We start from the raw sequence: 14191 nt of genomic DNA on the forward strand, positions 1-14191 counted from the left end.
TCCTGAGGGCAGCGGCTGGAGAAGGAGGCGGTCTGGAACGCTCTGACGGAGGCGTTGCTGACGTAGTCGCGGTAGGAGGGCAGCGGGTGGCGCTGCTCCGGCTTCAGCATCTCATTGGCTGTTGGGAATCAGACTTCATCTCAACCAAAGGGATTACTAACGTGACGCAGTATTTGAGGCCTGTGTACTTGTACACAACGTGTGTACTTGTGCGTGTTTGTACCATCAGACTCGACCACGATGACGGCGAAGTATCGCACGGCGCCGTTGACGTCGCTGAACCACGAGCAGTTGAAGCGGAACAGGATGGAGGACGACGTGACCTTCGCCGACCTCTCGCTGACACGGACGCTTGGGGGCGGGACCGGAGGACCTGACAGGAAACGGGCCAGCAATCAAATAAGAGACCTCAAATATCAGCCCACAACCATTAACATTAAGAGTTAAGGATGTATTGTGTGTGTGTGTGTGTGTGTGTGTGTGTGTGTGTGTCCTCACGGTCGATCATGGTGACAGTGGTGTGTGTCTCCGGTGGACTCGTGTGTCCCGCTGAGGACACTCTGACCGTCACAGAGTACTTCCTGTAGGCCTCCAGGCGGTCCAGCGTTACCGCGGTGACGCCGCTCGCCAGCCGCAGCGCCGAGGTCAGCTCCCCGTCGTCGTGGCGACGGCACTTGACCTCGAAAGAGTCAAAGTCGGAGAGAGGAGGCGACCAGGAGCAGGAGAGGGAGGAGGAGGAGAGAGGGAAGCAGTGGATGGACTTCAGAGGAGACGGACCTGAAGGAGACGAGGAGACGAGGAGACATTGAGAGATAAAAGAAACAAGAGCAAAGGTTACCAGCAGAGGAGAGAGAGTGAAGGAGACAAATGGAAAGGAGAGGAGACAAGAGGAGATGAGATAAGAAAAGAGTACAAGAAACCAGGAAAGGATACAAGGAGAAAAGAGAAGAGACGAGGAGAAATAACAAGGGGAGAGGAAACCAGAAGGAGGCAAAACAGAATTAAAAGAAATAATCCTCATCGACAATGTTTCTTATCGTCGAATCAAATGATTACGGCCTCTGAAATAACAGAGTGTGTCTCTGTGTGTGTCTGTGTGTCTCTGTGTGTGTCTCTGTGTGTCTCTGTGTGTGTCTGTGTGTCTCTGTGTGTGTCTCTGTGTGTCTCTGTGTGTGTCTGTGTGTCTCTGTGTCTCTGTGTGTGTGTCTGTGTGTGTCTGTGTGTGTCTGTGTGTGTCTGTGTGTGTAAACACAAACATTTAAATTCTTTGTTCTGTTTCCATCTGGTGGTAAAAAAGATTAAATGACATTACGTTTATAAAAAAAGAATAAACTAGGGGAGAGGAAAGGAAGCCAGTAGAGGAAACAATGAGGAGACAAGGAAAGTGGAGAGGACACAAGCAGAGAGACCTTCTTCCACCCACTCGTTCTGACGTTCCTCTGGATTGGCTGGCTGCTTTCAATAGGCCCGCCCTTGGCTCCGCCCCCAGCAACGGTCGCCACGGTGAAGTTGTACCGTCGGCCCGGATACATCCCGCCCACCGTGCGGCCGGTCAGGTGGGTCTGTGTGACGGACAGGCGGTCCGGAGGGGTCCACTGCAGGCTGAAGCTGTCGAAGTCTCCGGAGGCGGGACCAGACCACGACAGCTCTACGCTGTGATTAGTCGGGCCTTGTTTGACGGACAGGTGGGTGGGCGGCTGCGGCGCTGCGAGAGAACAACGGCGTTAGCTGTTGATGTTCTTTCACTCATTAAACTGTGTTTCCTTTGACTCACCGGTGAGTCCCAACGCTGACATCTTATTGGTCAGTTCCCCGCTGCGTGTGACGACCTCAGCGCGGTACAGCCTACCAGGGACCAGCCCAGAGAACATGTGACTCGTCTGCTCCGCCCCCAGAGTCTGGGTCGCCAGTGAGGCTCCAGAGACGTCGTACAAGAAGACCTTACAAAACACAGGATTCAGTACCAGTACATTCATTCAGAACACTACATGTACCTCTGAGATGTAGTACAGTATAAAGTACTAGATGTACCCTGAACCCTAAGCGTGTACTCCCCCCTTGAGGTACTTTTACCTGGTAGCTGCTGCGGCCTCCGTCTGCGTGCTGCCAGCTGACCGCCAGGCGGTCCGTCCGCCCTGAACTCTGAACCCGGAGCGAGGAGACCGCAGACGGGACTGAGGAGGAGGAGGAGGAGGTCAGAGAGCCAGAAGGAGAAGAAGAACAAACCGAGGACGAGCCGTGGAGGGAAGGTGTCACCGACCGGTCCGGGTCAGCACCGCGGAGTCGCTGCTCAGGTTCCGGCTCCAGCTCACCACCCGCAGCCGGTAGAGACTTCCTGCTCGCAGCGCCGAGAAGCAACGGCCGCCTGCAGCCGCGCCCGCCTTCTGACGCGCCACGAGCTGCAGAGCGTGAACACAACTAGACAAGTAAATATACACATACTGTACAATAGGACAGATTAACATTTGTGGAAGATCTAATATTTAACTCAATAAACCTTTTTGACACTTTCTCACGCCTTAAATTGTCATTCTGTAGTGACCAGCAGGGGGCGACTCCTCTGCTCCCATAGACGTCTATGAGGAAATGACTCTACTTCTGTGTAGTGACCAGCAGGGGGCGACTCCTCTGCTCCCATAGACGTCTATGAGGAAATGACTCTACTTCTGTGTAGTGACCAGCAGGGGGCGACTCCTCTGCTCCCATAGACGTCTATGAGGAAATGACTCTACTTCTGTGTAGTGACCAGCAGGGGGCGACTCCTCTGCTCCCATAGACGTCTATGAGGAAATGACTCTACTTCTGTGTAGTGACCAGCAGGGGGCGACTCCTCTGCTCCCATAGACGTCTATGAGGAAATGACTCTACTTCTGTGTAGTGACCAGCAGGGGGCGACTCCTCTGCTCCCATAGACGTTTATGAGGAAATTACTCTACTTCTGTGTAGTGACCAGCAGGGGGCGACTCCTCTGCTCCCATAGACGTCTATGAGGAAATGACTCTACTTCTGTGTAGTGACCAGCAGGGGGCGACTCCTCTGCTCCCATAGACGTCTATGAGGAAATGACTCTACTTCTGTGTAGTGACCAGCAGGGGGCGACTCCTCTGCTCCCATAGACGTCTATGAGGAAATGACTCTACTTCTGTGTAGTGACCAGCAGGGGGCGACTCCTCTGCTCCCATAGACGTCTATGAGGAAATGACTCTACTTCTGTGTAGTGACCAGCAGGGGGCGACTCCTCTGCTCCCATAGACGTCTATGAGGAAATGACTCTACTTCTGTGTAGTGACCAGCAGGGGGCGACTCCTCTGCTCCCATAGACGTCTATGAGGAAATGACTCTACTTCTGTGTAGTGACCAGCAGGGGGCGACTCCTCTGCTCCCATAGACGTCTTTGAGGAAATGACTCTACTTCTGTGTAGTGACCAGCAGGGGGCGACTCCTCTGCTCCCATAGACGTTTATGAGGAAATTACTCTACTTCTGTGTAGTGACCAGCAGGGGGCGACTCCTCTGCTCCCATAGACGTCTATGAGGAAATGACTCTACTTCTGTGTAGTGACCAGCAGGGGGCGACTCCTCTGCTCCCATAGACGTCTATGAGGAAATGACTCTACTTCTGTGTAGTGACCAGCAGGGGGCGACTCCTCTGCTCCCATAGACGTCTTTGAGGAAATGACTCTACTTCTGTGTAGTGACCAGCAGGGGGCGACTCCTCTGCTCCCATAGACGTTTATGAGGAAATTACTCTACTTCTGTGTAGTGACCAGCAGGGGGCGACTCCTCTGCTCCCATAGACGTCTATGAGGAAATTACTCTACTTCTGTGTAGTGACCAGCAGGGGGCGACTCCTCTGCTCCCATAGACGTCTATGAGGAAATGACTCTACTTCTGTGTAGTGACCAGCAGGGGGCGACTCCTCTGCTCCCATAGACGTCTATGAGGAAATGACTCTACTTCTGTGTAGTGACCAGCAGGGGGCGACTCCTCTGCTCCCATAGACGTCTTTGAGGAAATGACTCTACTTCTGTGTAGTGACCAGCAGGGGGCGACTCCTCTGCTCCCATAGACGTCTATGAGGAAATGACTCTACTTCTGTGTAGTGACCAGCAGGGGGCGACTCCTCTGCTCCCATAGACGTCTATGAGGAAATGACTCCACTTCTGTGTAGGGAGCAGCAGGGGGCGACTCCTCTGCTCCCATAGACGTCTATGAGGAAATGACTCTACTTCTGTGTAGTGACCAGCAGGTGGCGACTCCTCTGCTCCCATAGACGTCTATGAGGAAATGACTCTACTTCTGTGTAGTGACCAGCAGGGGGCGACTCCTCTGCTCCCATAGACGTCTATGAGGAAATGACTCTACTTCTTTCTTGATTAATTCCAGACCATAAAGAAGAGGATGCTTTAGGGCGGGGCTACACACTGATTGACAGTTCTCTAATAGACCATAGAGCAGGGCTACACAATGATTGACAGGCTTCTTTCCCACCTGCTCATAGTCCTTCCGGCTCCCTGCCGCCTCCGGCTCCTGACTGGCCGTTGCCTCGGCGACGCTGTAGAGCGACAGGTCGTAGTTGTCGACGTGACCTTGCGAGGGCCGCCAGGAGAAGGAGAGCGAGGAGGTGTTGGAGGAGGTGACGGTCAGATTACTGACGGCCGCCGGACCTGAAACTCAGAAATAAAAAATAATAATAAAATACACAACAAAAGGTTGCTGGAGAGTTTTTCGTCGTACGAGGCGTTTGATTGGTCGAGGGCGTAGCGACTCACGGGTCTGTCCCTCCGCCGTGGCCTCTGGCGATGGAACGCCGCCGCTGAGCGTGACCACCTTGACCCGGTACCACCTCCCCGAGGTCAGGCCCTCCAGGCGCTCGCTGTGCCGCCTGGCCGGGGGCGAACGCTCGGCCAAGAGGACGCCGGCCTCGTCCAATAGCTGCAGGGCGTAGCCGTCGTAGACGCCCACGGGCCTCTCCCAGCTGACCGTCAGGCTGTGGGCGGTGTGGTCGTTGTCGGCCTGCAGGGCCGTGACTCGGGCCGGAGCTGCAGAGCGCGGAAGGAACGAGGGTCATCATATGGAACCTTTTCCTTCACCTCCTGACTGACACCAAAAAACCGCCGTCTGACCCGTTCTGCCGCTCGCCGCTTCGCTGTTGTTCAGCTTGCCGCTCAGCGATTGGACGGTGACGGTGTAGGCGTGGCCCGGGGTCAGATCCAGGAAGTCCAGGGAGGACACGTGTTTGGGGACGGGGCGAGTCTCTATGACCACACCATCCTAGAGACAGGAAGTGAGGACACATATATATATATATATATTTATATGATGATATCATTTAAAATAAATGATCTAAGAGGAAAACATTTTACTGATCAATTAACACTTCTGATTTAACATCTTTTTGATCTTTTATTGTGAAAGTCTCTAGAAACTAAAAAAAACTGAAAACGTTGAGCTCATCAAGGACATTTCCCTCTGAGCCAGATGTTTGCAGCTGGACTCACCGCAGTGGACAAGGACACGATGTACATGTCCAGGTCCCCGTCTCCGGGGGTCCAGGAGACCAGCAGCCCGCCGACGGGGGCCTTCGGGCCGACCCAGGGCGCCAGGCGCAGGTTCCCCACCGCACTGGGAACTGCAGAAGAAGAGTCCTGGTTCAGATGAATCAACCTGGACTCCAGTGTCGCCTGATCCCAGTGTCCCCTGGTTCCAGTGCCCCCCCCCCCCCCCCCATAGCCTTAAACACTCAACAATGGGATGGAACTAGAGGAATAGGGGGAACTGGACTCCAGGTGTGTTGAAGTGCATTGCCCCGCCCCCTCAAGGTCTCACCTGTGCGTCCCTCGATGAACTGGGCCCTCTGGTTCGGCCCGCTGAAGGTGGACACCACGACCTTGTAGAGACGTCCCGGGGTCAGGGAGGTCAGCCGGTGGCGTCGGGTCTCGCTGCCCAGCGTGATGGGGGGGAACGCCCTGATGTCGTTGAAGAGGAGCGTCACCTGGAGACCAGAGACCACACGTAACCATGACGACACACTTTGAGTGTGTTCTTTGTTTAATTAGCCAAACTTGAGCAGAGTTTAAATAACGTGTGCTCCGATCTGTGGGCGCACACCTCGTAGTGGTCCACGTCACCGGGGGCGGGGCTCCACATGACGGTTAGTTCGCCTGTTCCTTCTTTGCCTAGCGACAGGTTTCCAACGGCCGCCGGAACTGAAGGACGAAACCCAAAATGTCAACCCGACAACATCGACAATCAGAAACTTGTCTCCGTGGTTACCGACTCACATGTGCGTCCGTCGGTGGAGACGCTGACCACGTACTCCCCGCTCCAGGTTTCCACGGTGACGGTGTAGAGTCTGCCCGGCAACAGCGAGGAGAAGACACACTCGTTGTGGGCTGCGGAGACGCTCTGGTTCTGAAGAACGCTGTTGTTGTAACGGATCAGAACCACGTAGCGGTCCAGGTCTCCTGCTGCACGGCTCCAGTACACCTAAGTACACAACACAGTACACAACACGGTACACCTGAGTACACAACACAGTACACAACACATTACACCTGAGTACACAAAACAGTACACAACATGGTACACCTGAGTACACAACACAGTACACCTGAGTACACATCAGAGTACACAACACGGTACACAACACAGTACACCTGAGTACACAACACGGTACACCTGAGTACACAACACGGTACACAACACAGTACACCTGAGTACACAACACAGTACACAACACAGTACACCTGAGTACACAACAGAGTACACCTGAGTACACAACACAGTACACCTGAGTACACAACACGGTACACAACACAGTACACCTGAGTACACAACACAGTACACAACACAGTAGACCTGAGTACACAACACGGTACACCTGAGTACAGCAGGACTCACCTTGAGGAAGCCGTCCCTCGCAGAGTGAACAGCTGTCGGGTTTTGAACGGTTGCTGGTTCTAAAAATAAATTTTTTTACTTTGTGATTATTTTGTTCCATTTAGCCGAGAATAAAGAAATAAAACCGAACAAACAAAATGAATAATGAAAGAAAGTATAGAAGACAAAAGTAAAATAAAACGTGCTCACGTGTTCGCGCTTGAACCTCGGTGGCGTTCTCCAGGGCGCCGCTCCTCGTCGTTATGACGACGGAGTACAGTCGCCCGGCGACCAGCGAGCTGAAGGAGCACTCGGGGGCGGAGGAGCGCGACACCACGAGCGTGTGGACGGTGCGACTCGCGTCCATCAGGCGCACCAGGTAGCTGTCCACCACACCCAGAGCCGGTCGCCACGACGACCGCAGGGTGTCCGACCGGCCGCCGTTAGAGACCGTCACCTCGGAGACCGACGCCGGGGCTGAGGGTCAGAGGTCAACACTTGAGTGTACACAACAGTTTGTGTATTAAATTCAAATAATAAAAGGTTGTGTAAAGTCAATAAGTGCATCTCATTCAGTTACATTATTATAATAATAATAATAACAATGAACCGTAACACATTGTTATTATGAACAACGACGGGGGGGGGGTTTGTGAGAGCTGATTGGTCGGCATGTGAACGCACACAAACAGGCGCACAGTTTGTTCTGAAAATAACTGGGACATTATGTGGCAACACAATAGGTGAAGGAATGTGTGTGTGTGTGTGTCTTTGTGCAGGAAGCCTTTGAGCAAGGGGTGTGGAACATTTCAAAACGTCTTGGTATTTAAGCTATTGTTCTAAAAAATGTTATCACATAATACACACACACACACACGTAATACACACACACACACACACACACACACACATAATACACACACACACACACGTAATACACACACACACACACACACACATAATACACACACACACACACGTAATACACACACACACACGTAATACACACACACACACATTATACACACACACACACAGAGACACACACACACTATATTGAACTAAATTCATTTGAATGAATACAGAAAAACTGAATCGGTTCCATTTGTTACGTTTTGTTCTTCTGAATGTTTTGGTTAAACAGGAAGTTAAATAATAAGTGTTTTGAACAATAAATCTCATGTTTGTGGCTTCATGTAATAATTCTGTCTGTTTATCTGTATTTTCTGTATAGCAGGATGTTTTTGTTGTTGGAAGCTGGAGGTAAAACTCACCGGTCCGTCCCTGCAGCGTCGTGCTCTTGGACTGCAGCCTCCCGCTGACGGTGGCGGCCTGCAGACTGTAGATGGCGCCGGGGATCAAACCGCCGAGCAGCAGAGAAGAAGAAGTGACCGGAACGCTGTAGTTCTGAATCACCACGCTGAGGAAAACAGACAACACCCTTTCAAAATAAAAGAGGACTTCCTTCTACGATGTCATCGCGTTCACATCCGCTGACGTGACGTAGCAGACAGCTAGCAGCTAGCCAGCCGCCTCAGACCACACCCACCTTAGGCCCCGCCCACAACCTGGATGTCACGGACACGTTTGTGTCTCCACCCACCTGTCCCTTAGCAGGGTCATCGTGTACGAGTCCACGTCTCCTGGTGGTTTCTCCCATGATGCCCGGAGGCTGCTGACCCCGGAGCTCGTCAGAGTGATGGCGTGCAGCGCCATGGGCACTGAAACACACACACACACACACACACACAATTAACTAACAGCTGTCATATTTCTGTCCATCAAATCCCAGAACAACAAACCAGCGTGTAAACATGGCGTTGAAGGATATTATACATGTTTAATAAAGTATTTACACTTGTAGTAACTCACCCGTCCTCCCCTGCAGGGACACGGAGGTGTTGAGCATCCCGCTCCTGGTTGTCACGGTGATGGTGTACTGCCTGCCGGGCTGCAGCACGTTGAAGGTGCACTCCCTCGTGTCTGAATGCACCTCCCTGGTAGCTATGGTGACGCCGCCTACGACGCACAGGTATCAATTATCAGAAGATCAATCAACTCGGATACATATCGGAGACTAAAGTCGTCAAGTTATGAGAACAAACAATTAGTATCTCACAGAAAAAAACTGTAATTATAAATAAACACACACAGACCAGTATGAATAACAACCTGTAAACAACTAATCGAAATAAGAAATTAGGAACATTGTGAAGCACGAAAAAGCTCAGAAGGTTTTCTTTGGTTTTTACTAGTTTAATTATCTTTAACCCGTCTGGTACTTACCGTGGCTGATGGTCAGGAAGTATCCGTCACGTGACCCGGAGGGGGCGTGGCTCCACATGGCGCTGAGCGACGTCTCGTCCGAGTGTCGTATGTGGAGGTCGTCCACGGCGGCCGGAGCTGAAGAGACGAACAACGGGATTGTTGACACGTTGTGTTTGTTGTGTTGTGTTGATCTACCAGCGGCGTGCAGCTGCTGTCACCTGTCGCTCCGTCACAGCTGCTCTCCGCCGTCAGGCCGCCGCTCTCCACGCGCAGCACGGCTCTGTACCGCCTTCCAGGCGTTAGTCCCGTCCCGGGGAAGCTGAAGTTGGCGGCCTCTCGGCCCGCAGCGGCACTGACTACCTGCTGGGAGCCGTCGAAGAGGAGCAGCCTGTAGCCCTCCCAGTGGCCGGGGGGGGGCGACCAGGAGAGGAGGAGGCCCCCGGGGGAGGAGGGCGAGAGGGAGAGGGAGAGGAGGGACGCCGCCGCCGGAGCTGCAGAGGAGATGAAGACGAGATGAAGACTCAAAGAAGACAAAAAGACACCAGAAAGACAGCATCACGAGAAACCCCACACCTGTCCTGGCAGTGATTTCTGATTGGCTCGTCAGCTCGCCGCTCCTCGAGGTCACCTCCACCCGATAGGCCGAGCCGGGGGTCAGCGGGTCAACGGCGACCTCGGTCTCGTTTGGCCTCAGCGTCGCCTCCCAGGAGCTGGTGCCGTTGGTCGAGAGAGAGACGACAAGAGCGTCAAGATCGCCCTCGGCCCGTTGCCATGACAACAACAGGCCGGTCCCGTTGCCGGGTTCGGCGGTGAGGTTGGCGACAGCGGCGGGAACTAGAAGACAAGATTTAGATTTAGATCCCTTTAGATTCCTTCCGTCACCATGGTAACGGTCTTCCTCTGCCCGTACCTGTCCGGGCCGCCGTTGTCCGGCTGTTCTGCAGCCCGCCGGCCTCCGTCACCATGGTAACGTTGTACAGTCGGCCCGGTGTCAGGTCGGAGAGGGTGCGTTGCGTCGCTGTGCTCTCCAGCGTCTCGTTCCTCAGCAGACCTGCAGAAGACCAGGAGGAGGCAAAGGTCACGTGACTTCATGCGTAACCCCTACACATGAATGTGTGATGGCTCCTTCAGGCCCAGTTCACCATCAACGTACCAGTTAGATCCCACAGCTGCAGCCTGAAGCGCTGCGTTCGTCCCGGGCCGGCCTGCCAGGAAAGGCCCAGGCTTCTGGAGGCCCTAGAGGTCACCGACAGGCCGCTGACCGCCGCTGGCTCTGAGGACACAGACACGCACACACATTCTTTAGACCAAAAACATGGGACTTCTATTGATCAGGTGACCAACACCTGATCAGGTAACAAAAAAAGTATTTGTTAGAGGACGTAAGTGTTAGAAAGTGAGAAACAAACAAGAGGTTTCTGTCAGGACTCGCCTGAAACACCCCGTTTCCTACAAGCACACACACACACACACACACACACACACACACACACACACACACTTTCCCTGTGCTCCCAGCAGAACAAAGAAACAATGGAAGCAGGAAATAGCTGAACCCAGAGCTCTAGAAATATACACCGTCCAACTTCTGTTCTGGAGGCAGGCCAGCGTGGACACACACACACACACACACACACACACTCACACACACACTGAGCAGGGCTCCTGAACTTCATCAGGAAGCTCCCCAACTTCTCTGAGCTTCAGAAGGACCAAAGGTCAGAAGAGACAAAAGAATCCTGAAGAGTAGATTCCACCACCAGCGTTGTGTCTCACTCACACACACACCTGTATGAGTGTGTACAGGTGTGTGTGTGCACTGGTCTGAGAGGGGACTGGGAGGGGACTCACTGGTGTGCAGGGTGACGTTGGCGGCCTCCTGGTCCCTGTGGGACTGGATCTCCAGCTTGTAGGCGGTTCCAGGCTCCAGGTGATCCAGCACACAGGTGAAGACTCCTCCCCCCTCATTGTGCTGGACTCCTGTCAGGTTTCCATCCATCTTCTCCTCCTCTGCTCGCTCCGGTCCTCCGGTCTCATTCGTCTCCGCCCCGTCGCCTCCTGCTCCTCGTCTCATGCACTCGACGGCGCCGTCCTGGGAGGAGACGGCGAGGGAGCAGTTGGGTCCGGCGGCGCTGACGGTGAGGGAGACGGAGTCCACACCGGACGCTGGTTCTGACACAGAGATCCTGCACCCGTCGGACTCTGTGGGGGCGGAGCCACTGGGGTCCTAACCAGGAGATTTAGACAGAACCAAACATCACGCAAAAGGAGCTGAACTCAATCATTAAAACATTTTGTTCTCCCCAGTGAAACCATGACATCATCATGGATTCATCTGAAACCAACAGTCATGTGACCAGAAGTCTACAGGAAGTGAGCTCAGAGACAAAGAGTTTCTTTAACTTCTTAAGATGGATGGATTCAATGCTTTTAAAACCTTTATAAATAATAAAAAGAAACTTTACTTCTAAAGTTCTAAATGTTCAATTTCCTATGAGATGCAGGACTTTTATTTTGAAGAGATAGCCAGCCCCAAATCTAGCTTTGAGGGTTCAGAGGGTTAAATTATAAAAAGAAAAGGAAAGTTTCAATCACATAAAGGCTGTTGGAGCGATGATGTGTTAACGAGATATTGTTGCCATGGAAACAACATTCCCACAGCCCGTCTATCTACATGACTTTTATTTTGAAAGCAGCTACAATGTTGTTTTACGTTGTTTTCTCATTTACTCAGTGACCTCCAAAACAAATAGAAAACACAATGAAAACATTAAAAATGATGTTTTTGTTTTACTGCCAACAAAGCATCAAATAGACTGTGTGTGTGTGTGTGTGTGTGTGTGTGTGTGTGTGTGTGTCTGTGTGTGTGTGTGTGTGTGTGTGTGTGTGTGTGTGTGTGTGTGTGTGTGTGTGTGTCTGTGTGTGTGTGTGTGTGTGTGTGTGTGTCTGTGTGTCTGTGTGTGTGTGTGTGTGTGTGTGTGTGTGTGTCTGTGTGTGTGTGTGTGTGTGTCTGTGTGTGTGTGTGTGTGTGTGTCTGTGTGTGTGTGTGTCTGTGTGTGTGTGTGTGTGTGTGTGTGTGTGTGTGTGTGTGTGTGTGTGTGTCTGTGTGTGTGTGTGTGTGTGTCTGTGTGTCTGTGTGTGTGTGTCTGTGTGTGTGTGTGTGTGTGTGTGTGTGTGTGTGTCTGTGTGTGTGTGTGTGTGTCTGTGTGTGTGTGTGTGTGTGTGTGTCTGTGTGTCTGTGTGTGTGTGTGTGTGTGTGTGTGTGTGTGTGTGTGTGTGTGTGTCTGTGTGTGTGTGTGTGTGTGTCTGTGTGTGTGTGTGTGTGTGTGTCTGTGTGTGTGTGTGTGTCTGTGTGTGTGTGTGTGTGTGTGTGTGTGTGTGTGTGTGTGTGTGTCTGTGTGTGTGTGTGTGTGTCTGTGTGTCTGTGTGTGTGTGTCTGTGTGTGTGTGTGTGTGTGTGTGTGTGTGTGTGTGTGTGTGTGTGTGTGAACAGAACAAACTACTAGCACAAAGTAACATGAACATTTCATATTTTGGATTTTTTAAAGACGACGTCATGAATAAATATTCTGGATATTTGTCGATCAGCTGGTAGAATCAAACAAACTGATTTGTATCTGATAATATTGATCAAGCAAATTCAGGAAAAAAAACTTTTAAACTTTAAGAATCTTTAAAACGCCTCTCATTGAATATTTATGTGAACAGATTTAAGGTCACAGAAGAAGGTAAACATTGGCGTTTGCGGGACTGATCAGCTGGTTGATCAGAAGCTGTGATTGATGGTTATTGAACTCACGTGGAGCAGCAGCAGCAGAGACCAGAAGCAGACACACCGAGGAGCTTCACACCTCAACATCTTGATCCTCCTGCAGGTCCTCCTCCCTGCTCCTCCTCCGGGGGGGGGGCGGCGATCTCCTCTGGGGGTACGAGGGCAGATGTGTAGCTTTATATCGAGGTACTGGTAGTCCGTCTGAGCAGCTCCTCACTGACAACTAACTGCTTCAGAGGTGATTGTCCCTGAACTCGCAGCCCTCACTGCGTCCTCCCCTCAGGCGGAGCTCCTCCACCCGTCTGTCGCTCTTCCTGTCCGTCTGTCTGACGGGGGGGGGGGGGCGAGGGGGGGGCGTCCTCTCGGAGAGGAGAAGACCAGACCAGAAGCTATAAATAGAGAGGGAGTCTCACCTGGGCGATGAAGGACCTCTTCTTCTTCTATGGTGGGACTCCAGCTGGCTCTGCACATTAATGATGTGTAGTAACGGATCTTTGGAGCATTAAAAGTATTATTAAGTTTTACTTGTTACGGTTAAACAAAGAGATTTTAGTGATGTGAAAATAAAACAACAAAATGTGACTTTTAGCCTCTTTCAGTGATTTATATATTAAATGAATGGCACAAGGCCACTGCATGAGGTAATGAAGTTCTTATCAATACTTATAAGATGCTCATATGTTTAAATTCAAACAATAGAGTGAAAGTGTACATTTATCTTAATAAACAATAGTGAAGTTACATAATAGTAAGTTACAATAAGTGATTAATGCCATTAAAAGTGTTTATATTAAATGGACAATAAAGGTGTATTTAAATGTTCTAGTTTAAGTCCAAAGTCAAAGTGGTTTGTTCCAGTTGGTCGGAGCGACTTTTAGTGACCACACCTCCTTCCTTCCTTCCTGCCGGCCCCTCCCTCTCTGTCCCCCCCACCTGGAGGTCACTGTCACATGGTTCATCAGTCAGAAAGAGACCAGCAGAGCTTTCTGGGTTTCTGTAGCGTTTCACCATGGTAACCGTCACTGACAGACCTACAATGCGACACAAGCTAACATGAAGCCCAGCGTGGCTCCTGGTGGAGGAACACGGTACTACATGTACTACGTGTACTACGTGTACTACGTGTACTACTAGCTTCCATCTTGAATTGATTGAATCACAAGGATTAACATGGAGGAAGAGGAGTGTTTGTTGTGTGATGGAAACCTTTCTGCTCTTTGTTACTACCACGAAACCTCCGATCTTCAAAAACAAGTCGACACGACAGGAAG

The 14191-nt window shown here is 51.5% G+C and overlaps 1 protein-coding gene across 1 annotated transcript in view; it reads right to left on the reverse strand.

Annotated features, from left to right (window-relative positions):
- The window catches only part of ptprb (protein tyrosine phosphatase receptor type b), a 20045-nt gene extending 6886 nt beyond the window's left edge, over positions 1-13159 (reverse strand). Inside the window, exons 1-26 of the mRNA XM_062559095.1 lie at positions 12948-13159; positions 11001-11376; positions 10303-10422; positions 10060-10200; positions 9723-9983; positions 9368-9640; positions 9168-9284; positions 8754-8900; positions 8485-8602; positions 8156-8301; positions 7092-7358; positions 6903-6961; positions 6284-6488; positions 6111-6208; positions 5829-5994; positions 5501-5631; positions 5126-5273; positions 4772-5041; positions 4491-4666; positions 2261-2399; positions 2074-2174; positions 1775-1940; positions 1424-1705; positions 499-777; positions 224-373; positions 1-118 (exon numbers count right to left, since the gene is read on the reverse strand). The exon at positions 1-118 is cut by the window's left edge and continues 16 nt beyond it. Of these exons, the coding sequence (XP_062415079.1) occupies positions 1-118; positions 224-373; positions 499-777; positions 1424-1705; positions 1775-1940; positions 2074-2174; positions 2261-2399; positions 4491-4666; positions 4772-5041; positions 5126-5273; positions 5501-5631; positions 5829-5994; positions 6111-6208; positions 6284-6488; positions 6903-6961; positions 7092-7358; positions 8156-8301; positions 8485-8602; positions 8754-8900; positions 9168-9284; positions 9368-9640; positions 9723-9983; positions 10060-10200; positions 10303-10422; positions 11001-11376; positions 12948-13007 (4514 nt within the window). The 5' untranslated portion in view covers positions 13008-13159. The remainder of the gene's footprint in view (positions 119-223; positions 374-498; positions 778-1423; positions 1706-1774; positions 1941-2073; positions 2175-2260; positions 2400-4490; positions 4667-4771; positions 5042-5125; positions 5274-5500; positions 5632-5828; positions 5995-6110; positions 6209-6283; positions 6489-6902; positions 6962-7091; positions 7359-8155; positions 8302-8484; positions 8603-8753; positions 8901-9167; positions 9285-9367; positions 9641-9722; positions 9984-10059; positions 10201-10302; positions 10423-11000; positions 11377-12947) is intronic.
- Positions 13160-14191: the final 1032 nt, after the last annotated feature.

The sequence above is a fragment of the Pungitius pungitius genome, chromosome 2, assembly GCF_949316345.1.
Source record: "Pungitius pungitius chromosome 2, fPunPun2.1, whole genome shotgun sequence".
NCBI classification, from domain to species: Eukaryota; Metazoa; Chordata; class Actinopteri; order Perciformes; family Gasterosteidae; genus Pungitius; species Pungitius pungitius.